The 26,447-nt window shown below is 49.0% G+C and overlaps 1 protein-coding gene across 6 annotated transcripts in view; it reads left to right on the top strand.

The window, feature by feature from the left end:
* The window catches only part of RGS6 (regulator of G protein signaling 6), a 537,898-nt gene extending 532,285 nt beyond the window's left edge, over window positions 1-5,613 (top strand). For 4 of the 6 annotated variants that reach the window (XM_045564589.1, XM_045564556.1, XM_045564563.1 and 1 more), the window contains one exon: window positions 1,558-1,885. In XM_045564589.1, coding sequence (XP_045420545.1) covers window positions 1,558-1,608 — 51 coding nt within the window. In that variant the 3' untranslated portion in view covers window positions 1,609-1,885. Of the gene's footprint in view, window positions 1-1,557 lie in introns of all 6 variants that reach the window. The other 2 variants (XM_045564571.1, XM_045564581.1) reach the window with 1 other exon arrangement.
* Window positions 5,614-26,447: the final 20,834 nt, after the last annotated feature.

Below are 26,447 nucleotides of genomic sequence, written 5' to 3'. Positions count from 1 at the left end.
AGTGTGTGTGTTTAAGATAGAGGAGGAAAAAAATGAAAAGTTTTGTCTCACTAGTGAAAATGGGGAGTGAACCAAAGGGAAAAAACAGAGGAAGGAGAAAGGAAGGGAAAGGTAGACTTTCTGGCAGCTTCTGAGGGCAGTTCTGTTTCCGGACAAGCTCCCGTCTGTGCCACCAGATGGGAGGCCACGTCCCTCCATGGAGATCTAAGGCAGATGCCACATTGTCCTCCATCCAGCAAACCCGTAGCCTGTGTTGTTCATTTATTAGACATACCCATTATCCATCAATTCATCAGTCAGCGGGTTTATTGAGTACCCTACCAGGCTTCGCAAACCTGATCAATTGTTTTTAATTACATCTAGCTCACACGCAGCCAAGCCCGGTAAACAAGACGAGCCCTCACACCCCACTTGGAAATGAGCATGAGGAATTGCTGGCCCTTGCACTCTCGCTACTAAACCCCGCAGCCCCTGCTGACGCGCAATCACGTGCCACCCTGCACAGATGGCGATGGTGTCACTGACCCGCTCGCTGTCAATAACAGGATGGGTTCTGAGTGTTTTCCCAGATGCAGTGATCAATCTGCTTGGGTGCAGCCACACTGTCCCCTGGCCCCCCATCCAGCAGTATGGATTTCCAAAGGGGGGTAGCAGGAACGCGGGCACAGACCACGCAAGGAAAATGAGCAGAGCGACAGCCTCACTCATCTTCCCCTCCGCTCTTGGCGCCCAGGCCCCAATCCCGTCCTAGATCGGGGGTCCCCGGCCACCTCTAGGCATGCAGACATCTGGGCTCCCTGAGCACCTCTGTGCCTTGTGCACCAGGCCTCAGGGGCCAGTTTACCTTTTTAGCGTCTGAGAAGAACTGCCTCGTAGGTTGTAGTTGAAGGGCTTGTGACTTCCTGGTGGGGGTCATCAACTCGGCCTCTAGGTGCCACAGGTGGGAGCAAGAACGTAGGAGACAGCGGGAGCGCACTGCCCTGGGACCCACCGTGGCTCCAAGCCCCCGCAGACACCCTGTCACTTTCACAGCCCCAGAACCTGTCATCAACAGGGCCCAAAGCCTGTGTCCATCCTGCATTTCAAACAGGATTCCTGGTTCTTCTGCCTTCTTAAGACTAGTTAATTCATTAGTTTCTAATCACCCAGATCTGTGGCCACCATCTCTTTGGGCCAACCCACGCTGCCTGACCTCGATCCTCCCCAGTCCACCTTTTCCTTCCCCACTTGAATAATATCAAGTTCAGGGGCAGCCCATAAGCATTAGCAAACGGGCCACTTAAGGGTTTAAATGCCTGGTTTTTGGTAAGTAAAATACCCACATCCCCAAAAGAGTACCAGCAACACACCGCCGTTCCCACCACCCACCCCGGAGCGCTGGTTTTCCCACCTGTCCCAAGTGAAGGCTCCCACACCTAGAGGTCAAATATCAAGGTCAGTCGGGGTTGGTCGGTCGCTAGACCTCCGTGGCCTGTGCAATTAATTAATTAATTCACCTGTCTGGCTGTCTGTCTCTGTCCTGTCTGTGCGTGCCTCTCTGTCGCTGTCTCTCTGCAGGGAAAGTCGCTGGCGGGCAAGCGCCTCACCGGCCTGATGCAGTCCTCCTGACCGGGCCCGCGGACCCCACGGCTGGGCGGCGGCGCTCCACATCTGCGGACAGAGTTTCCTTGCGGGGAGATTTGGTCACTGTGAAGGAGAAGGAGTGAGGGCGATGAAGGGTGACAGTGGGGAGACTTTGGTGGGTGAACGGGGAGAGCAGAAAGAAAGAGCCCGGGGTCGGTGGTGGAGGCTCCGGTGTACAACCCTCTCTTCCTTGCACAGTTGTGGTCCAACACTCCACTCTCTAAGAGGCCCCTGATGCTAACTCCTTCGGGGGAGAACACCGAGTGGGTTCCTGTCACGACTATCACTTGAGATTATATTATCCTCACTCCTCCTGCTGTCTGGGGGGCGGGTCACACCTTCTGGCAAACTCAAGAGGGACAAGAGCGCATCCAGTATTCTGCATCACCTCCCTGCTCCCTCTCTGGTGCAGCCGCCATAGTTACAGCCGCCTTGTCCCAGCTGCCACCTGTCTGCCCACGTCTCTGCGGCCACCCTGATATCACTCTCACGTAAAATGTGCACTTCACGTCCTCAGCGCTAGAGCAGCCTCATGGTTTGCTTCCCCTCGAGTTCTCACCACCCGCTTTGAGAACAGTTTTCGGACAGGTCTCCGCTGGCGTGGTGGCTGCCCTCTCTCTGGTCCTGTCAAATGTCTCAAGGGTCCAGCACTCGAGGAAGTGCTGCTGTAGATGACGGAGCTTGTTCAACGGCTGTGGCGGTTCTGATGACCACCCTTTAAAAATGATTACTTCATAATCCGTTCTGTTTTCACCCCCTTGCTCCTTGGTTTATTCCCTCATGTTTTACAAAATAAACATGGCCGTGAACTCAGGGGCCATTGGGAGTGTCCCCTCCGGCAGCCCCAGGCAGGAGCTGGGAGGGTCCCCGGCCCAGGAGGTGGCTGGGTTGCAGCGCTGGCAGCCCCCACGTGGTGGCACCCTGACAGGCAGGCCAGGCCCTCGCAGGGTCAGGTCTCAGTTGGGGCTGAGGCTGGGGCAGAGCGTGCTACGGCGGGGCCAGGCCGGGGCCACACGGTTCTCTTCCCGGTCTCGATCTGAGGGCCGAGAGAACGGATCACCTAGGGGGAAACAAAACCTTCCAAAACCTGCAAAAGATCCACTCCTATTCCCTTTGTGCGTGTGTCAAATTGACTATTTGCCAACGTGCCTGTGAGGTCGTGTTGGTAAAGCACCGAGTAGGTGCTTGGCAAACGGTAGCTGATGCTATCACTATTGTCATTGTTGTCATTGTGACGCCTGTGAGCCCGTGGACGGAGCCCGGATTAAGTAACCTGTTTTCAAATTCAGACACTCACTCCCCCACTTGCTATGACTATACCTTCCTTTGATCTATTTTTGAACATAGGTAAAAAGTCTCCCTTGGGAGTGTATAAACAGGAAACAGAGAAGCAAAAAAGCAATCACTGGTATTTCTTCACTCATGTAGCCAAATTTGCCAACTGGTGACCAAAGGCTCCTACGCTTGCTCATCTGCAGTCCCAGCCGCCAGGGCACTCCCCATGGCCCATCTGTCCAGCCCCCACCTCCGAGTCCTGTCCACGTCTGTTTCCACACGGCCCCGTCCCCAGGGCACCAGTCTTCCATCCTCACAGCAGAGCCACACGGGTATTAGGGGTCTTCACGATGCTGTATCTTCTTGTGGGCTCTTGGCTACCATGCCTCGGTTTCCCCCACTGGCAGGAGTACAGTGGAAACTAGAGAGGGGCCACATGTTGTGGAGTCCTCAGGGGGTCTGCAAAGGTGGCAGTGTAGACCCAGATTCTTGTCAGACACTCACACTTGCTCAGCACAGAGGCTGGCACTCCATACACACTCAGTAACTCCGTGATGAGCGAATGAATGAAATGAAGCCCTGTTCTAAATTGTAGGGTCTTTCGACTTCCCCTCTCCTCATTCCACCCTTTTTTTTTATCCCCTTTGTCTTTATACAAACCTCCTGCGTCAGAACAAAATTAGAGTCCAAATTGATCTGCCCCCAACATTGCTCCCAAAACACTCTTCCCTGCCTAGGACCCCCAGGCTGTGCTGGTATCCAGGCATAGGGTGTGTGGACAGAGCATTCCCAAGCAGCAGGCACCTCTGTGCCCTCAGTTATCCAGGGCAAGGGTCCTGGCTGCCCCCTGCCCCTCCCTGCGGGCTGCAGGGGACGTGCTAAGTCAGGCTGTGAACAGGGCAGGGCTGGTGGCTTCCCTGGCCGTGACTTCTGTGCCCCCTTCTCCCTCTGACCCAGCCTCACCCTGGAGGTCCCCAGGGGCCTACCCAGAGCCAGGCAGACCGTAGTCCTGAGATGGAGCAGGGTGAATGTTTCCAAACACCTCTGGGGACATCCAGAGGGCAGGGTCAGTAGGCGCAATAGAGGTAAGAACCCTTCAGATGGATTCAGACCCAGAGCAATAACCCCGTCATACCTATCCCCCAACTAGGGCCCGCCCAGTCCTGTGACCACCACCATGTGCTCCCCAGCAGATCAAGCAAGAGGCTTGCAGGAAAGGTATGGAACAAGGCTGTTCCACCCAAGGTGGCCAGTCCAAGGTCAGTCTACCACGCAGACCTTGTCATGCAAGTGCATTTGGAAAATCTGGGCTTGGCCAGTTCCCCATTGGCCTGGTCTACACAGCCAAAGAGTCAGACTAGATTAGACTGTTGAAGTCAGTTCTGCAGTCAAGCAGATTCCCCTGGCCCACCCTGCCCTCTAGAAGCTGCCTTAGCTCCCTGAGTGGAGGTGGTCTCCGGCCCGGACTCTTCCCTATGTGGGCTCACAGGGCAAACACCATTTTGGCAGCCCCACAGCCAAAGCACATAGGGCAGCGTCAGCAGGTGACCACCCACCCATCAGGCCAGACACACAAGGCACCAGACGGTGGGCATCTGACTGAAATAAGTTTTCCCTACACGGGAAGAGTAAAACTTGTCAGCTGGCACCTATAGATGCCTGGCAGCAACCAGATGGTCTGCCCCAAGCAGCAGAAACTCTCCGGGCCGGGGAGAAGGCTCCTGCCCTTCCAGAAAGGGATTCATCAGCTTTGCTCTCCTGGGAAGGTGTCACGGTACCCCAGGAACAGGATCACCGCTGCTGAGCGGTCGGGTACCAGGCCAGGGCCCTGCGAGGGACCTCTTGCAACTCTTGAGTTGCTGCTTGGGCTAGCTGAACACATGGGGATGCGCCCCAGGGCCTTTTTCCCTGGCAGGATTCCTGGGATGTTCAAACTACCTCACCAACAGGATGCTGAGCCAGGAGCCTGCCATCCGACTGGCCCCCTTGCTGGTCGTGGAAGATGATGTTCTTCCTAAAATGCATCCCTCCCGGCCTGTTCCCGGAAGCCTTTCCAGAAGATGGAGAGGACTGAGGGCTGTTGTTCTTTGAGCCTCACAGAGTGCATTGGAGGGAGGTGTTCCAGCAAGGTCCAGGAGCTGGGAGGCCCTGGGCTGGGGTGGGGACAATAATGTGCCACCAGTCTCTATAAGGAGCTGCCCACACTGAATATGTAGCAAGGACCGTGGCATAAGTTGAAAAGTGGCCAAACGAATCACTAATAACTCACCATGGGGCCCTCTGAAGAGAGGCCTGTGCTGGTGTAACCATGGCAACAGCGGATGCCAGCAACCTACTCATTAGTACCACCCCGTGATAAGGCTTCCCCTGGGCGAGGCCCAGGGGTCATAAAGTAGCAAAGTAGCAAATGTAGCAATAAGGGTCCTGGGGCCATCCAGGGACAGGGCCCGAATGACCCGGCCTCGGCCATCTCCCAGCCCCGATGAGGGCTCAGAGCCAGCTGCTGTCAGCTGTCCATGGGGGAGGCTCTGCTCCACGCCCAGGGCCCCGTTCTAGATTCTAAGCCCACTCACCGCATGATCACGGACACGTCGAAATGGCCTCTTCATAGTGCATGTGGTTCTCATTAGTTTATTTTTCTGGAATTTGGGGATTGGACCCCAGAACCAAACATGCTGGTACACTCTAAAAATAAATGACTTGAACCCACTACAATCCAGCTAACTCTGTGTGGCTCCTTGGTTTGAGAGTTTTTTGGGCAGGACTTAATGTCTAGAAAAAAAATGATAAACTATTACCCCTCCCCAGTCCCTGCCTTGCCTCATTAACACACACACACACACACACACACACACACACACACACACACACACACACACACAGTCTGTTTCCATCTCACTCCCAACAGGATGCTAAGGGGCTGGGAAAAGCCAGATCTCTGGGGTGCCAGACTCCTCCTGGATGGGTGGGACAGTGGTGTCACCACAAGGCTGAAGCCCCCGACCCTGCCAGGGTCTCCTTGGCTGGATGGTCTCTGTGCTCAGGTGCAAAACCCAGTGACGGCTCTGACACCCTCTTGAATAAAGTCCCAGGACGGAAGTCTGCTGCACACAGACGATGCTTCTCACGGGGAGTCTTGGTTTCCTGAGCGACAGACAATCTCATTTCCCACTAAGGCTACAGCAGCGGGACTCTGAGAGTCCGAGAGCTGGGCTGACAAGAGGGGGTCGAGAGTGAGGTAGACAGGAAACACCGCACGCAGTCCCTCTATTAACAAGGAGGCTGGCACCTAGCAGCACGCTTCGGGGGCAAAAATTTTGCACCCAAAGATAGAAATGATTTCAGAGGCATGGGGACTGGGCTGCAGGCACATCTGATTGGAAACCAACTTGTCTCTGAACCCCTAACCACCTCCTTGAACAGGATTTCCTGCCCCACAAAGTCAAGATCAAGGTCACACTTGCCCCAGGTCCATAGTGCATCCCAAAGTCAAATCCTGGCCCCCCCCCACAAAGGAGCCATGTTTCCCTGTCCTATTTGACCATGGCCACCACCTCTAGGGAACCTGAGCTCCTCCTACCCAGCTGGACCATCTGGCTCGTTTCCAGAAGCTTTGTTTATCAGGCTGTTGCCATGTGTGCACACGATCCTACTGACCACCGAGAACGCAGGTCTGCTTTCAGGTCGGGGCTGAGGTGGAGATTTGGGGCTGCAGTTATAACACAAAGAGCTGTGCCCACCCCCAAGACTGTCTGCGAGCTGCCCTGACAGCTTCCTCTCTCCCTACACCCTTTTGGGGACATAAGGCATAAGGGCGTGATGCTGTCCTTTCCCTTGGTGCCGGCTTCCAGTTGTTCATTGGTTCTAGCATCCAAGGGACCATGAGAGCCTCAGATAGGAGTCTCAGATCCTAGGACTGTCGCTGGGCTGTGGCAGCCTCCAAGCTCAGGTGGTCCTCTGAGGGGCACATCCCCTCCTGGGCCCACAGAACTCTGCTGCACAGGCTGAACCTCAGCCTGACTTCATCCCCAGCAGCACGTGGCTGCGGCTCCCCGTGGTGGCCCTTCCCTGCACCCAGCCCTTCAGCACTCACAGTGGGGGTTGCAGGACCTGTCTCAGATGCCACACAGCAGCAGCAGCGAGGGGCAGGGCTTCCTGGTCAGGAAGAGGCTGCGCGGGATCTGGCTTATATTAGAGGGGCCTGGGGTGGGGAATTACTCGGCTTGAGTTGCACCTGGAACAGAGCTCGCTTAAAGCTGGGCTCAGTCCTCCTCCTCAAGCCCTGGGGACGTCCTGGCCAGGTCTGGCTTATTTCAGCAGACAAAACAGAGAAGCAGCCCCTGATTGCAGAGGCTGAGCCACACACCCAGTCTGAGCATTCGTTTCCCCCATTGTGATACAGAAATAAGAATTTCAAAATCTCATGGTGGCTGCAAATTGCTACAGAGGGCTGAGCCTTGCCTGGCACAGAGGAAATGTTCACGAAACGGGTGCTGCTAGCGTTGGCTGGTGCTGCATCTGAGACGGGCGTGGAGGGGCGGTGAAGGTGGAGCACATCTGCAAATCCCGACCCGCCCCAGCTCCCCGTGGCCGGCCCCTGAGTGCCAGCCTGGAGGCTGGGGGCTCTGTTTGCCTGTACAGGCAGTGGCCTCTGCCTGTGACAAGCCCCTTGCTCTCTTCTGCCCAGCAAGGGCCTGGTTCCCTTGCTGTGTGTCCCTTGGATGGCCTCAATCAATAACTCTGCAGCTGGCCTCAGTAGCAGCACCGGGGAAGGCTGGGGGCTCCTCCTTCAGACCCTGGGCGGAGAATGGGAGCAGTGGAGACCTATACTGTCCGTCTAGACTCCCATTTGTCCAACAGGCCTCATGGCTGCATCATTGGGATTGGGATTCTGAGCTCTAGTTCAGAAATATTGCAAGCTGAGCCAGTGACTCAGACCTCAGAGCCAGGACAAGGAGCTGGACAAGGCTTCCGTCCTCTGAGACCATCCGGCATCCGCAGGGACACGTGCGCACCTCTATGGAAGAGCAGCCTCATTCCTAAAAGGGCCAACCAAGCTAGTGAAGCTGGTGTTTGCTTCCTCCCACCGCATCATGGAACGACCGACTGTTTTGAGTTGGGAAGGGGTAGGAGGGATCAGGGAGGGGGAAGTTTAAAAACTGAGACACGACCTTGGGTGTCTCTTCCTGCTGCCTCGTCCATGATCACACCCTCAGGAGAGAGTCAGGGAAGATTAGCACTGGGGGACCTTCAAGATTTTCTGATCCAACTCTGTGCGTGTGTGTGTGTGTGTGTGTGCATGTGTGTGTGTGTGTGTGTGTGTGTGTGCACGTGTGTGTGTGTGTGTGTGTGTGTGTGTGTGTGAGAGAGAGAGAGAGAGAGAGAAACAGTTTTTTTGTTTATTGAGCCATAATTTACCTACATTAAAATTCATCTTTTTTGCATATGGTGTTATTAATTTTGACAAACTTATACAATGATGTAACCACCACCAAAAATCAAAATAGAGAGTAATTTCCTACTCCAGAATGTTCTCCCGTCCCCTTTTGTAGTTAATCCCTCCCCTGACCCCTCTGGTTCCTGGAAGCTATTGATCTGTTTCCTGACCCCATAGCTTTGCCTGGTTTAGAAAGCCACCTGCAGGGAATCATACGCTGTGTGACCTTTGAGCCTGGCTTCCCTCACTCAGCTCCGCATGTTGCTGCGCATATAGGTAGCACATTGCTCAACGTGTTGTTTTTACACAGAAAGAAATGGAGGCCCCTCGTGGGAACAGCAGAGAGGGTCGGAAGAGCAGGGCTTAGCACCCAGGCCCTGACGACCACGCAATCTCTCGGGCCGGTTGGCCACACTTCTTCAGTGAAAAGTCATCGTTTAACCCCCCAAAATCTGTGAGCCCCTGTTGGCAAGAGCACATGATCGCAGAGCCTGCACGCTGCAGAGAACACATGCCTTATTCCTCTAGCAGAGCTACTTGCAGTCGCCTCCGTAGCTGTGGCTCCACATCCTTGGATTCGACCAACTGCGGATGGAAAATATTTGGGGAAAGAAATCAATAACAAATAACAAAATGACAAATAAAAATAACACAAATTAAAAAACAATACAGCATAACAACTATTTGCAAAGCATTTTCATTGTATTATGTATGTTAAGTATCTAGAGATGATTTAAAGTATGCATGAGGGTATGTGTAGGTTATATGCAAATACTGCACCATTTTATACCAGGGACTTGAGCATCCTCGGATTTTGGTACTGAAGGGAGGGGTGTCCTGGAACCAATCCTCCACAGATGCTGAGGGGCCATACCTGGAAACAGAGGGAAGCAATGACACATATCAAAGTTGGGGTGGGGGAAGAGATTAACTATAAAGAGGCACAAGGGAACATTTTAGAGCAATGGAATTATTCTCCGTCTTGATTTTTTGTTATGTCACGTATAAGCAATAGTGCATATCAAAGTGAGGCATTATTTATCCAGTTAGCAGGCAGTGCTTGGTGCATTGGCAACTCTGGGGTGGCTGACCCCTCCCAATGACTCTGGAGCACTCTCAGGCCTTTTCCAAGTAGATTAACACAGAATGACAAAGTGGCCAAAGCTGACTGGAAACCATGTGCTGGAACAGCCCCTGGGGACCCATGGTACAGTGGTGCATCCATGAAAACCAGGCCACACAGAGGGTATGACCAGGGGTTTTCTCAGTTAGAGATCTCAAAATCCAGAAGTCCTGAATAATTAGAGGGATTTTTTTTAAAGCAGCATTATGAACTTATGTAATATATTTCAATCCATCACATTTATCATTTTTATTGATGTCTTTGGCCAGTGAGAACTTGCATCCTTTGGGTAAGACCTTGGTAGTTTTGATAGCATCACTGCTGTCTGGTATGATCCAGACTCCTCTTGCACATTTTCTGTCCCATGTACCTAAGCTCCAAATGACCAAAAGACTATGAGTGCTCTACTATAAAATCAGGGGACCCTGTAATGGACTTTGCCTGTGTAAACTGAGTCTCTTATGCTTCCAGAATATTAGAATTGAAAATTCTGTAACAATCAGCTAGCCCAGAACCTTCATTCTACAGAATGGGAAACAAAGGCCAGGGAATGCCAAGTGAGTTACATAAGGTTACTCGGGACTAAGGCAAGGCAAGGGTTAAAGACCAGGGCCCCTGATTCCCAGTCTCTAGTGCTTTCCATGACCCTTTGCTCCTTAAACATCCTCAGCCCATCCAGTCAGACCCTTCCACCCAAGCCACACCTCAGCCTGTGCTGTGTGTGCTGAAAGATGGACACCAAAAGTGTAAACACATTGACTTCAAAACTTATGACAAGGCTACAGTAATCAAGACAGTGCAGTACTGGTATAAGGACGGACATATAGTTGGATGGAATAGAACTGAGACTCTAGAAATAAACCCACACATTCACAGGCAATTGATTTTTTAACCAGAGTGCCAAAACAATTCAATAGGGGAAAGAACAGTCTTTTCTACAAATGGTGGTGGGATAACTAAATGAAGTTGGATCCTTGCCTCACACCATATACAAAAAGTAACTCAAAATGGATGAAGGAGCTAATACTATAAATCTCTTAGAAGAAAACATAATAAATCTTCCTGACCTTGGATTAGGCAATGGTTTCTTGGATATAACACCAAAAATACAAACAACAAAAGAAAAAAATAGATGATTTGGACTTCATCAAAATTTAAAAAACCATTTTACTTTAAAGGATACTGTCAATAAAGTAAAAAGACATCCCCAGATTGGGAAAAAATATCTGAAAATCATACAACTGATAGGAATTTATATATAGAATATGTATAGAACTCTTCAAACTCACTAAGACAAATAACGCAGTTAAAAGATGGGCAAAGGATCTGCACAGATATTTCTCTAAATGGAAATGCCCCAAAGCACAGGAAATGGCCAAAAAGCACGGGAAAAGATGCTCATATCATTACCCACTGGGGAAATGTAAAGCAAAACCACAGTGAGATACCACTTCACACTCTCTAGGATGGTGACAATAAAAAAGACAGATAATAAAAAGTGTCAGTGAGGATGTGGAAAAATTAGAGCTCTCATGCAACGTATAGAAGTCTGGAATGTAAAATGGCAGGAATGTAACATACTGCAGCCACTTTGGAAAACAGTCTGGCAGTTCCTCAAAAGGTTAAAAATAGAGTTACCATCTGACTCAGCAATTCCACTCCTAGCTATATACCCAGGAGAAATAAAAACATATGGCCATACAAAACTTTGGACACTAGTGTTCATAGTGGCATTATTCATAACAACCACAACAAAAAAAGGGAGCAACACAAATGTCTGTCAACTGACAAATGGGTAAACAAAACAATGGAGTATTACTTGGCAATAAAAAGGAATGAAGTACTGAAACATGCTATAGTATGGATGAACCCTGAAAACATCATATCAAGTGAAAGAAGTCAGTCACAAAAGATTGCATATTATATGATTCCATTTATATAGAATGTCCAGAATAGGCAAATCTATAGAGACAGAAAGTAGATTAGTTGTTGTGTACGGTTACGGAGGTTGGGTGTGGAAATGAAAAGTCACTGCTAATGGGTAAGGAATTTCTTTTGGGGGTGATGAAAATGTTCTAACATTGATTGTGGTGATGTTTGCACAACTCCGTGGATATACATAAAACCATTGACTTATACATTTTAATGAATGAATTACATGGAATGTGAATCATATTTCGGTAAATTGTTCAAAACCAAAAGAGAAAGAGACAGGGAGGAAGGGAGGAAGGAAGAACAGACGGAAGGAGAAAGAGAGGGAAGGAAGGGGGAGAAAAAGAAAGAAAAAGTGAGAGAAGGAAGGAGAGAAAGAGGGAAGATAGCTACAGATGAGGAATAATCCAAGCCTGTTTTTCTAGGTTGCCAAGAGAACAGGGTTGACTCCCAGAGAAAGCGGGTGAAGGTAGGACTCTGAAATACTGCCTGGTGCCAAAGACAGGGTCAGGAGCTGCCAGGTCATCTCGGAGCGAGAGGCCCATTTCAGCTGTCTCTGCCCAGTCTGGGAACTGAAGCCCTTCAGCACCCTTTGTAGGAAACGAACTTAACTGGGTGGATTAGGGGTCTGCAGGATAAGAAATCCACTCAACACTCACCCTTGCATCCAGTAGGAGCCTTGTTTCCCAAAATTTTAAGCCCAGGGACACTTGGGCTGTAAGAGGAAATGTCTCAGTTAGAGAGTCAGAAGTCCCGGGTTCTAGTCTTGGATCTGCCACAATTAGCAGTGTGGCCTTAGGCAGCTGGTAACCCAGCTCACCTAGAGCAAGTGTTTAAAAGAAAGACTCCCAGGCCTCACCTCCAGAGGTTGCAAATCAGGAGGTTTGAGAAGGACCCCAGGAATCTACGTTGTTAGTAAGTAATCCTAGGTGATTCTGATGCACAGGCAGGCAGGACCCACTGGACTAGATGCTTTCCTTGTTTTCCTTGAGCCTGAGAACTATATGACTCTGGAACGGGGTCTGATTGAAGTTCAGAATAGACATATACCTCCTATCCACCTCTTCTCCAACCAAAGATACCCACACCTCCACCCTCCCCAGGGTAAACGGCACCGAAGTGTGTGAGCTGCTGTCTGGCTGCGTCCAGAACTTCCCCAAACCAGCTCCGGCCCCTCTGCTGGCTCTTTGCTTGCCACCCTCACAAAGCTGAGTTCCGCAGTTACCAACCCTGGGTGCCCCTCCTTGGAGGGAGGCCCTACCTAGGGGTTAAGGAAGCTGTATGTATGCACGCACGTGCACGCACAAGCACACACGACTGTGAGCTAATCTATTGAGCTAAGTGCTTCTGTTCATGCAAGACTTTGCCAAGGTGAACTCACTGAGCCCTCAGACAAATGCATCAAGTCAGAAACAAAGGGAAGACATTGGGAGCGAACCAAAAGATAAATTACAAATTGGATTAGTGGCCCTTCCTCTCACTCTGCAGTGGAAGCACACTATTAGCTATCTAGACGTGCCCAGTGGTTTGCAACACCCACACACACAAACACACACAACATCCACGATGCCTGCCCCCCTCCCTGGTCAGGCACAAAGCAGAGGTGACCTTGCCACTTCGTACTCCTAAGCCTTTAGCACTCAGATTCATGACTGCTCTCAGGATTCTGAGCTTTGGGCAGGAAAAAATGAACTTTCCCTTTGGCTGTCTCTCAGGGTGCCAGCTGGTGAGCCCACAGAACTTCTGCAGGTTCACACAGTGTTCTGTGACTGTCCCCAGTCCCTGCTGGCTCCCCCGCCCCTCCATGGTGTAGCCTGGTGTTATGGCAGAAAAAGAATGACCACCCCAGCCATCAGCAGTGCAAGGGAGAAGGATGAACTGGCAGGAGGCAGGAATGCATCTCCTCCCAGAGAAAGATAGGTAGGAAGGAGGCTGGGCTCGGTGGCTCCCCTGATGTCAACTCAGGGGCCAGGTCTGATGGAAGGCATATCTGGGACATTCAGGTCTACAGGTGCTCATTGAGATTGGCCGTGTGGCTGGCGTCGTGCTAGCTGCTGAGCTTAGAGAGTTGAGTAAAAGTGGTTTTTGTCCTCAAAGACCACACCTTCTAATAGAAGATGCAGATGAGTAACGGACCTAGTGTGACACAGATCAGAGGATCCTAGGTGCAAAGAGAATGCACAAAGCAAGTGGCAGCTAATTTGACCGAGGCAGAAACCGGAAGGAGGGGCATGAAAATCCCCAGCCTGCTTAGGGTGCGGTGGGTGGGCCCTGCGAGCAGAGCATGCAGCGTGACGGCTGAGAAGGGCTGGACCCAGAGACCACAGACAGACAGCACGGTGGCTCAGACCAGGCTGGAGCCCGTCAGTGAGAGTGGTGAGGGACAGGCACGTGAGATGCTGCGGTAGGATGGAAAGCCCCCTGTGACTCAATGAGTATGGGGGTGGAAAGGGAGAGATGGGTGTTGAGATCTCACAAGATTCAGACCAGGGTGGAGGGGCTGTGTGGAGCCTGTGGACTCAAGAGCTGGTCCCAAAGGGGCTGAGGACAGAGCTGGCAGCCCAGGGGCAAGTTTCCCGGGAACAAAGGCAGGAGGGGAGGTGAAGTGATAGGAGGTGTTGCTGGGAAAGGGCATTGCAGAGTGAGTTATTTCAGAGGTGGAGTGATGTTGAAGCACCCAGGGCAGTCCGTGGGGGTAGCCGGACTGGAGAGGCACGGGAAGGGGAGCGTGGAAGAGGGGAGGGCCTTGGCAGCCAAGGGTTGTGTGGGCATCGGGGACGTTGGGATCACTTGGAACAGCAGCAAGAGGTGGAATGGGGGCAGAGCCTGGGAGCTGGCACTAGAGTCCTCATCCTGGGGAATATGGAGACGTGACCTGCCCACAGTGCTCCTTCAGAAGGGGACAGGCTCCTGGGCAGAGTTCACAGGTCAGCAGCCTGAGGTGGTGATGACAGGGAGGGGATGGGCATACTTCCAGGTCCATCCACATGGCCCTCATAAGGACATCTGGGGCCAGGTGCAGTGGCTCACACCTGTAATCCCAACACTTTGGGAGGCCAAGGCCAGAGGATCACTTGAGGCCAGGAGTTCGAAACGAGCCTGGGCAACATATCAAGACCCCGTCTTTACAAAAAATTAAAAAATTAGCAGGGCGTGGTGATACATGCCTGTAGTCCCAGCTACTCGGGAGGCTGAGGCAGGAGGATCACTTGAGCCCAGGAGTCTGAGGTTGCAGTGAGCTAGGCTGATGCCACGGCACTCCAGCCTGGGCAACAGAGTGAAACCCTGTCTCAAAAACAGAAACAAAAGAAGAAGAACATCTGGAACAAGCCTTTCTCCACCACCTCCATCACTTCTAGAAATAATGTACTGTATATTTCAAAACAGCTAGAAGAGAAGATTTTGAATGTTCCAACCACAAAGAAATGATAAATGTTTGAGGTGATGGATCTGCTAATTACCCTGATTTGATCATTACACTGTATATACAAGTACTGAAACAGCACATTGTACCCCATAAATATGCACAATTATGATGGGTCAGTTAAAAATTAAACAATAACAACAACAAAAAAGCCAGTCCCACTGGAAGCCAGTGGTGCAGTGTTGTTCTCGATGCGGACGGGAGCCCCACACCGGCTGGCCTTGCCCTGCCTGACCTCGCTCCGCTCTGGCGTCCTGCCAGTCCTTCCCACACTGCTCTGGGAACGCCCCCTCAGATGGCCAGAGGCTCCCGTTCCTGTCTTCAAGGGCCGTCTTGTAGAACTGCTTCATTAGCAGAACAATCTGATGACAACATCCATTTGATTTTTCAGTCATTAGACCCTTCCATAGAGTTCAAGGTGAACTGCCTCATACCAAATTTCAGTCTCCAAGAACACAGGTGAGAAAAGCTCTCCTGTCACATCTTACTTTCCTTTCCCCAAAAGCAGCACAGTTTCATTCTCCCATTTTTTCCATGTTGGACAATTCCTTCAGGCCCTACAACACCGGTTTCGAGACGTCTCTGTGCGGCTGTGTAAGAGCGGGCATATCACACCCACGTACAGCGCTCCCAACAACCGAACAAGCGGTATTGTTCTCCCCCAAAACAGTGCCTACAGAGTCTCTATTGAATAACATCATCCTATGATCTGTAATAGAAATAAAATAAATGATGATAATTTGTAGCAAAAGGACCTCGGGCTCCAGAACGATGATGTCATTCCTTTAATATACTGCTGGCAGCCGACAGATTAGGACACTTCTGTAATCTCAGAGAATGCTTTCGGCACCTGGAAACATAGACCCTTTGGACTGTTTTAGCCATTTGGAACAGAATTATGTGCAAAAACATCATCAAAATGAGTATATGTTACGATACTGTTTGTGACACAGACATGTGATACTCATCCGCAGAGCCGTGCTGTGATCCTACGATGCGAGCAGACTTGGGAGCTAGAATCTGGCTCTCTTCTTCCTCCCTGTCAATCAGGGGTTCTCAGCACGATAGATCCAACTGCCTTTTCCCAGCCCCCTGTACTTCTCACCCGCTGCCCATTGTAAGTTGGGAAGAATTGATGGCATTCAGAGAACTGAACTATTAGTGATATTAATGTTAGTAACATTCACTTACACCAAATTCTGAATCCAGGCCCCAGTTTAAGAGCCTAAGGCTCTGAGATTCCTTGTGCCTTTCGGGTGACAGTATTTGCCTCTGCTCAGAGAACTCCTCCCTTTTATTTCTGGAGCCCTCGGTGGGATCTGAATAGTGAGGCTGCTAGAAGAAGCCCCCAGGCACACAAGGCTGCACCTCCCCTTTGTCTACTAAAGTCACCTTCACGCATATCAGAACTGCAGTTCCCAACAGGGGGCTGTAACAGGTATATTATTATATTCACCAGTAACAATGGAGCCTAAACTGCCTTCATTATGAATATATCTAACTTCTGAGTGATACAATGTTACCGATAATTTCTCTTGCCCAGAATTCTATATTCATAGCCATATGAAATTCATATCTATATGAAAATTTTCTGAGCAAATAAGTTGAAAGCTTGCAATGCGACCTGCTAAGAGTGGTCCACTGTGGCTAAATTCTAGACATCGGAGCAAATACTCTCAAAGAGGAAACACAGACAGAGTTCTCTCGTGGACACATGGCCAGGGGTCCACATTCCTGTAGTAGTCGCCAGCTCTTGGTGCTGACCTCTTACGCTTTCTCTCCCACCCTTCCTACGTCTCTATAGTTGGCCCCTTTTTACCCAGCTCTGGGAAACACTCGCATTTCCAGTGCAGCTCGGGTCCTTACCATCTTGACTGCACGATAGCCGAATGTCACCGGGAAAACATCCGAGAACAGTATAATTTGAAGAAAGCTGGATTAGGATGCCCATGTATGTAATAAAAATGGCCTCAGGGAACAGAGAAGTGTTTTCACACCACACACCTGTTGGAACCGTGACGCCAGAGCTCCTGGTACACATGCTGTCCGGAGCACTGCCCACCTCTCAGGTACCTCAAGGCTGAACGGGGACTTCTGTGTCCTGACGTCCTTGGAAGGAGCCCAGCACGGCCCCCACAGGAGAAAGCACTTCCTCGTGCCACTGAGCTGCTATTTCCAGATCTTCGGGACACAGGAAGAACCAGATTAGTGGCGATCCAACCTGAGCCACTGGCCCCAGTAACAGATGGGTTTATTGCTTTCAAAGCCCAGAATATATCTCGCTTTAAACAGAGGAAGAAGTCAGAGGTAAGACTCCCAGAGTGAGTTATCTTCAGGCAAAGTGCAGAGGCTACATGGGTGTCCAGGGAATTGGTGCAGGATAAAAGCATCCCCTCTCCCTCCAGGGGGCAGAGCCCTTGACCTCTAAAGTGTTCCAGCCCTTACAGTAAGTGGCTGAACTTAGCTGACTTCCCTCTGGATTCTGACTCAGGGCATATCTACTTCTCCCTTCAACCCAGGACACAAACAGCCCAATCTACCTGCTCTGACCATTAGAACTTAATTTACCTCATTCTAAAGATGCTCATTTTACTAATTCAGGAAAGGAAATTCTCTTAGAATTCTTTTTTTGGCTTTGGGGAATCTTCACCATCTTCTGGGACACACCTACATCCTCCTCCTCCCGTATGACATGCCTCCCTTAATGGCACCCACAGGTCCCACCTCCTAATGTGGGAGCCTGGGAGTCACCCTCTCACCTTCCTTCTCCTTCAGCCACCATGCCCCACCTGACTCCAAATCCTGTTCATTCGGCTTTCCCTCCATCCTTTCCTACGGCTCTGTCTCAGCTGAGGTCCAGAACTTGACCTTGGCTATTTGCATAACACCCCAGTCTCCAGTCAAAAGCCTCCAGCTCTAGCAAAATATATCTGTTTCCTGCCTAAAACATCTCAGTGGCTGTCTGTTGCCATCAGAATGCCCTCAGCTCAATGCCACAGACATGTGTCGCGCACCCACGAGGTGTCAGACACTGGGCGAGTGTCGGGGACGCAAAGGTGAACAAGACATGGCCTGAGCCCTCCAAGAGTTCACAGTGAGTTAGGCACAGAAAGCCATGTGCTCCCTAGGAAAAGTTCTGGGGTAAAAGGAACTTATAAAACATTTTGGAATTCTGGGGGCCAGGGATTGGAAAAAATTATAGAAGACTGGTGGTATTTGAGCTCAGGCTTAATTGGTAAGTAGGCATTTGTCAAGTAGACAGTGGTGAAAGGTACAGTGAGGGTCTTTCAGGGAAAGGAAATGGCTTGGGGAAAGCTATAGAATGAGGATCATGTATGGCATTTCAGGAATAAGCAAGTGGACTCGGGTGAGAGCCTGGAGAACGGGACCCAAGGTGAGGACTCCCAAGTCTGGACTCCTTAGGAAAAATTATCAACCTGCATTTACCACCTGCTTCAGCTTATGTTTCCATCTCTCTCTCTCTCTCTCCCTCCCTCCCCATGCGCCAGATCTAACCAACTTGGCTCTTGATCGATGGCTGGCCCTAGGGAGAAGGGATGAGCCCCGAGAAATCTGAATAGAGTAAGTGTAGCATAAGGTGCCACCTTCAGCTCCTAACATGTGTCTCTCTGTGCCTGTCTCACTGTGAACTCTCGAAGGCCTCAGACAAGACCAGATCTTCTATGACCACCGCATGGAAGCCCTTGAATGGTTCAGGGCCTCTGCATGGGTCATCATTGCCTCTGGCCATCGCTGTCATGTGCCACATGTACCATCTTTAGCAAAAAGGCCATCGAAATCAGGCCATAGTGCGGCACTCTGTCCCGGCTGCTGCACCAGATGGAAAGCCAGTCATCCAAATAACAAACCCGATTCAGAAAGCGCCCCTCTCCCTGCAGCTCTGTCAAGGGCTGAGGAAGAGCAGGACTAGCAGGAAATGTCCAGCCCTGTTTCCCAGAGACACTAAAGGAAAGCCTGTGGCCCCATCTTCAGTGGTGTCTCTCCTGGGATGAGGCATTCCCACAGCCCTAGGATAATGACATCCCAGGACTGAGTGTCCTGGAGTCTCATGCCTTTGAGTGCTGGCTGCTCAGTACTAACCAAGTGACATAAGACAGTAGCAATGGACAGCAAAGGGCACCAGCCCTGAGCACAAGGTCTTCCGATCTCACTGGGTAGCTGGGACCCTGGCAGAGAGACAAGTAAGCATGGCATGACAGCACAGAATAAGGTGCCACCTTCAGCTCGTAGCAGTAACTGAGCTCTTCAGACAGTAAAAGTCACACTAGTGTGGGTTGGAGTGTGGGGGTGGGTTCAAAGAGTAGGTAGGTGGGGCATGAACTGAACCATGAGGATTGGGTGGGATTTGGACAATAAGAAAGAGGGACAAAGTGCAACCTGGGATATACCATCAGCCAAGGCACGGGCGAAGCCACCTAGCCCCTTAGAACTGGAAGACACCTGGATGCTCAGCTGTCCACACCTTTATCCACTGCAAAAATCCTCCTGCAGCACCCAGACTGGCCAACCTCACAACTGGTGCTATGAGGGTGAGGGGCAAGAATCGAATGGAGCAACTGTACAACAGACACAGACTCCTCTCTGTGTTGCCTCTCCTGATAGTGACACATTTCTCCAAGTGTTCAGTATCCTAAATTTTAAAATATCCTACCTTGCGACTCTGGAGACAACCCTTCCCCCAACCCTGTATCTCAGCTAAAATGTCATCCCCACCCAGGGCGACAGCTTTGCCCTGCAGGACAGAAGCAATCAGCAGCCACCCTCAGCATCCATATTCATGTGGAATTGTTCATGCTCTGACCTGTGGCCCTAAGTGGGATGTCAGGCTGGGAGCTGGGGCTGACGGGCTCCAGAAGTGCACTTAAGGAATTAGCCCGCAGTCATCTGCCTCTCCTCCAAGTAACTCCAGCCCTGGGATGAATGCACAGCTGTTGTCACTGCAGTCCCAGAGAAGCATGAAATAGGGCAGGGAGGAAGGGAGGAAGAGCACCTTTCAGAGCCAAGGCTGCCCCTGAGAATGTTTGAAGGTTATTAGTGTGGCTGTGATCAGGCTGTTAGCCAAATGCAGGTGGAGAATGAAGTGGCTTTGAAATTGCTTTTCAGAGAAAGCAGAGCCTGTATTGGTATAATCTATGCATATGATCTGTTTCAAGTAGCTCTTTAGCTTCCTACACGACCAAGATAGGACTCGAGACTCCAGCGAGCCACAGCCGGAGCTATCTACTTCCCTGGCCCTTACGAGGTAGTGGGGTCTGCCAGGCAAAGCCCTGCCCTCGGCCTGCTCCACCTGCCCTGTGTGAGCAAGTGCAAACCCCAAGCCCCCTTCACCTATTCCAAGTCAGGGTCTAGAGTCCCTGCATGGCTGGTTGGCTCAGATATATTTCAGTTCAGGCAGGTGGCCTCATTCTGCACTCCAGGGTGGGCAATGCCCAATGCCCAGTGTGGCCATCCCAACCCCTTCAACATTTTCCAAGGGCACTCATTAGTAGTCTCATTTCTAGGGGCAGCCTCTTGAGGAGAGGGGGTCTTCAGGGTCCCCAGTAGAGGAAGCCTCTTGCCCAGCCCCTTGGTGGGTCCAGGCCTCCTTCTTCAGAGGCTACAGAAAGAGGAAGGCACATTCCCACCTGCTCCTCCATGGGGTTCTCTGTCTTCGTTCATGGCACCCTCATGCATCCATTTCTCCAAGGCTAAGGTTTGAGTCTCATCTTTTCCCTCAACCCCCTCCACATCCAATGAGTTGCAAATTCTATTCTGTCTTTCAGCCCAACCACTTTCCTCCCTCCCCACTGCCACTTGAGTTGTTTCCAGCTTCCACCACGACAGCCCAACAGGCCTTCTGTGTACAGCTCAGCCCCTCTCCAATCCATTTTCCACACTGCAGCGGGATTGTCTGTAAGAATTTCCGGCCTAATCCTATAATGTTTCTGATCAATCCTTGCACAGCTCTTGTTGTCCTTAGGATAGGTGTCCAAATGGCTCCTCTGACCCCTTGCACCTCTGTGAACCTATCTGCAGCCACACTGAAACTACCCCCAGTGTCCCAGTAATTCTTCCTTCTCTCACTAGCAGGGTTTGCACATGCTGCTGCCTTTGCTTAGAATGATGTCCCTTCTCCTCCCTGCTACACTAAGTCCTATTTCTCCTCCAGAACTTGGCTTTGGGAGGCTTCTCTCTCCAGGTAGCTTCCCTGGTCCCTCTTTTCCCCAAATGTGGGATAAGGGTCTGTCTTAGTTCATTCTGTGTTGCCATAATGGAATACTGAGGCTGGGTAATTCGTAAAGAAAAGAGATTTATTTAGCTCACAGTTCTGCAGGCTGGAAAGTTCAAGGGCACAGCCCTGGCCTGTGGCGAGGGCTTTCATGCTGCATCACAGCATGGCAGAGAAGGTCAAGGGGGAAGTGGACATGTGTGAAAAGACAAAGACCAAGGGGAGTCCTGGCTCTATAACGACCCACTCTGGCAGGAACTAATCCACTCTTGCAGGAACTAATCCAGTCTTGCCAGAGTGAGAAGTCACTCCTTGCCATGAGAACAGCACCAGGTCGTTCTTAAGGGATCCGCCCTCATGACACAAACACCTCCCACTAGGCCCCACCTCCCAGCACCACCACATTGGGGATCAGATTTCAAAAGAAGTCTGGGTGGGGATGTACAAACTATATCCAAACCATAGCAGGGTCCCCTTTTATGAGCTATTACAGTGTATTATCATGTCATGTAATACAGATGTACTGTGTCAGCTGCCTGGGCTGCTTCAGGGCAAGGAAGCTGTTGTAGCCAGCTTTGTATCCTGTGTCCAGGGGCAGGGAACCTGGAGCCTTAAGCTCACATGTGGCCTGCTAGGTTCTTAAGTGCAACCTTTTGACTGAATCCAAATTCTACAGAACAAATTCTGTTATTTTTATTAATATACTTTTGTTCATCATTTGTACTTTTATTTTATTTTTAAATTAATGTATTTAAAATACCAAGGAATAAAATAAGTTTCAACAAAATAATCCTCCCAGATTGACAAGCACAATTAGAACATTAGTCAGCCACAAGGGCTAAATTGACGGCTGCTATGCTCATGATTTAGTTCTAACTTCCCCCACCTGACTGGCACCACTGCTGCATGAGGCTGGTTGGCGAGAGTTTATGGGGGTCGAGTACACCAGTCTGTTACCAGCTTTGACAATGGTGCATTATGTTTCTGTTTGAAGTGGAATTTGTGAATAGTTGCACAGCTTGACTGTACTTTCTAATTCTGTCTGCTTAACAGCCCATCATGTCAAAGAAGACCAAGAGAATGCTGAAGGAAGAAAACAGATTTTTTAAAATTAGGATTGGACATTGCAATATTATCTTGTTTCTGCTAAAGATAAGATTATTTGCTTGCTTTGTGATACTGCAATTTCAACATTAGAGAAATTCAATACTCACCAGCATGATAACACTCATAAGGACCACAAATATTTAAATTAGAGGGAGAGTTGTGAAAGATTATATTGCAGAAAGTAAAAGATGAAAAGCAAAAGTGAAGACAATTCTTTCACACAGCAATAAGACCTAGAAATAATGCCTCTGAAGCAACTTATAAAGTAGCTTATATACTCAGGAATAAAGGGAAGCCATTCAGTGATGTAGAAATTGTGAAAGAATGCATTGTGGCAGTTGTAGGATGCTTAGACCCCAATAACATTTCAAAGTACAAACAAGTACTTGTTTGCCTCTTCCAAGGAGAACCATAACTGATTGGCAGCATGAATTAGCCTTCAACTTAACAGAACAACTTCATACAATACTTCAAAATGAAAATACACACTATTAAATCACTTTGGATGAATGAACTGATACTACTGACTCAGAGCAGGTTTTATACTTCATTCAGATCATACCAGAAGATTTTCTTTGCTATGAAGAGTCACTCACTTTGGGCACTCTTGTGAACAGAACATGGGCAATAGATATCGTCAACAACTTTCAAGATAAATGTCGTGAAGTTGGACTGAATTTGGTAAATTTAGTGAGTGTATGTACAGACAGTGAACCTTCCATGACAGGAAACCATGAAGGGTTTATTGCATAGATAAAAAAGCATTAACAGTTCCAGATGCTCTCATTTCTCTTCATTGTCTCTTACATCAGCACAACCTCTGTGCTAAAACTACTATTTTAAGTGACACTTTCTGACAAGTTATAAGTATTGTTAACTATATTTGTGCAAATGCAGCACAGCATCATCAGTTTCATAACATGCTAAAGTTGAAAGACGAAGTATTCAGTGTGAATTTATCTTATCATTCTAAAGTGCGTTGGCTATTTCAGGGACAGGTGTTAGCCAAAATTTTATCTCTGCCAGAACAGACAGTTAAATTTTATGAAGAACAGAATCAGCAATGCGAATTATTGAAAGATTTCTATAGGAATTCAGAATTTCTGTGTGATATCAGGTCAAATAAAAACAACTTGAATATTTCTTTGCAAGGTAAAACTAAGTCTATGATATTTGGTTAAAAAAAATCCAAGCATTTCAAAAAAAGCTATCTTTTTCCAAAACACTTCTTCTTCAAAAGGAAATTTCAGATGAACATTTTCCCCAGTTAGCAAAGGTCATTGATGAGCAGGATGATACATTGAATCATTTGAAGAATATGCAGCTGTTATAGAACAATTAATTGGAGAATAAGATGAAAAGTTCACTGACTTTGAGAATCATGACATCACACTCAAATTAATATTTCAGCTCTCCTAGTTGATATCACCAAGGCACCTAAAGAACTACAGATGAAATTGATTGACCTCTCAGTAGATGACATTTTAAATTTATTGTATGATGCTAAGAAAGATCCAGTTGAAATATGTAAAAATGCAGTAAAATACCCACACCTTCAGCAACATGCCCAAAAAACGCTTTCTTGCTTTTCAACCACTTATTGCTGTGAATCTATGTTCTCCTACCTAACCCAAATCAAGACACCCTGAAAGTCACAAATGACTGATACTCATCTAGAGGATCCACTGAAACTGTGGACCTCCATGCTGCAACCAAATATTCAGATGCTTTCCAACAAATAGTAGACACAACAAAGTCACTAAAAGGTTAGTTAACTTAAAAATTAATAAATAGTTTTCATTTTTTGAAATTATTAAGTACATAGTAGCGAGATTTTTAAAAAAAATAATGTGCATTTTAAGTATATCTAATTGAAGTTTCTTGAATGTGGCCTTATTTGATCATAGCTAAATTAATGTGGCCTTCCAACATGAAAATTTTCCCCACCCTGCCCTGTATCTATTACAGCATATAACAATAACCATTTTAGAAGCTTCAAATGATTGAATTCATGAACAAAAAAAATAATAGAGGAGGCTATGAATCCCCCAATAGGCCAATAGCTTGGAGTGAGAATAACTGAAGATTAAGATGGCAGAATCACACATGCAAAATAGATGGCAAAATCACATATAAGAATCACACATGCAAAGCTAAGAAATGTTTTCAAGTGGAGCCCTTTATTTAGCATAGAGTTTCCTCTGAGGTCTTGGCTGGTGTGCTCCACCTAGACTCATACAATCAAATGCATTGACTGTCGGTTATATGAGTCTTATCACTGACCCAAAGAACAGTGGTAATAAGCATACCCGATAAGCAATCTGACTGAGTATTGGATGAACAACTTGGCTATAATGCAATAACTAGGAGAATAATCACAGCCTCTACCCTGCCTAGTTTCCCTACCATGGTGTGATGGTTAATTTTAGGTGTCAACTTGAACTGGATTAAGGGATACCCAGATAACTGGTAGAGCATTATTTCTAGGTACATCTAGGAAGGTGTGGCCAAGAGAGGTTGGCATTTGAAGCCACTGACTGAGTAAAGAAGATCTGTACTTACCTAATGTGGGTGGGCACCATCCAACTGGCCAAGGGCCCAGATAGAATAAGAAGGTAGAGGAAAGACGAATTCACTCGGTCTGTCTTCTGGATCTGGGACGCCTATCTTCTCCTGCCCTGGGCATCAGGACTCCAGGTTCTCTGGCCTTTGGACTCTGGGACTTGCACCAGCAGGCTCCCAGTCTCTCATGCCTTCAGCCTCAGACTGAGAGCTACACCATCAGCTCCCTGATTCCCAGGCCTTTGGGGTTCTCTAGGTTGCAAACAATGTGTCGAGGGGCTTCTCAGCCTCCATAATGGTGAAGCCACTTCTCCTAACAGTCCCCTTCTCACTTATCTATATCTATATCTATATCTATATCTATCTAGCAGATAGATAGGTCAATGGATTGATTGATCCTGTTTGCTTTGGTTCTCTAGAGAACCCTAACTAATACACGTAGGAATGGGTTGCTATGCCAGGATGTGCTTTTCAACAATGGGTTGGGGTAAAACAACCTCTGACGCATTTGTCCCCTCTCTTGAGAGTGAGTCTATGGGAATGATGCAAGAACACAACCTTGTGAGCTGGTGTTTGCAGGTTTCACAAGTGAAGGGAGGCCAATTAAATTACAACCAAATCACAAAGTGGAAGCTGCTTCCCTCTGGCTCAGCCTTCTTCTTGGGCTAGCTTTTCTGCCAATCTGCCTCAATGCCCTGGGCCTCCTCAGGTCTCATTTATAAGCTGGCAGATGTGTTCAATGCAGTTCTGGCAAAATGTCATCCAGGTGGCCACCCATCTGGTGCCAGTTTGGATCTGACTCCTGAAGAAAATTCTGGGAGCCCACTCAACCATGAAGGACACCTGCCAGCTTCCTGCACTGGGTCCAGAGCTGACTGCTCATGGGGGGGGGGGGAGAGACACAGGTGGGAAGCAGGTGTTTCTCATAAATGGACCACCCTCTGCTAATCACCACCAATCAAGCCAGTGGTGCAGGAGAAAACAAAATGGGAAAGAATCATCATCCAAGAGGTGAAATGAACTGGTGGCCAAGGAGGCAGGGGATGTGCCTGTAGACCCGTGACATAAATCATCACTTTTCAGGTAGGCTTTGCTTCAGAGCATGATGGAAACTCAGAGACAGAGCGTGTGGGAACTTCAGATTGAATTGTAGTTGATGTAATATCTGAGAGTGTTCAATCTAATAAATGCAATCTAATAAGGATTCCCAGCAGCCAAAGAACAGATTCATTTAGCCAGTTGTTCAATGTTTATTGAACACCTACCATGTGCCAGGCAGCATTTTAGGTGCTGGGGACAGAGTGGTGAACAATTTTCTCAAGACCCTCCTTTTTAGAATTTACCTTCCAGTCAGAGGGGGAAGACAAAGAGACAAATATGAAAATGTCAGATAATAATAAGTGCTATGCAGCAAAGTAAAAACAGGTGACGTGATGGAGGTGACATGATGGGTGGTCAAGGGGGTCCTCTCTGAAAAGCTGACATTCAAAGCCGAATGACAATCTGAATGACAAGGAGGGACCAGCTAGCCATGCGGGGATTGGGAGACCAGCTAATGCAACGGCCCAGGGCGAGAGAGGTTGATGCTGCACCCTGACAACAGGTGATCCTGCAGAGAATAAAACTCTAGGCAACAGGAGAGGGTTCTGGAAACTGATAGAGCCACTGGTTGAAGGCATCCCCACCTGCACCTGACAGAGTCTGGGGAAGGTGGAGACTGAGAGTGACCAGCTCA

Source organism: Lemur catta, chromosome 1 (genome assembly GCF_020740605.2).
Source record: "Lemur catta isolate mLemCat1 chromosome 1, mLemCat1.pri, whole genome shotgun sequence".
Taxonomy (NCBI): Eukaryota; Metazoa; Chordata; class Mammalia; order Primates; family Lemuridae; genus Lemur; species Lemur catta.
Note: the sequence above shows the minus strand (reverse complement) of the source record. Positions and strands in the feature narration are given on the sequence as shown.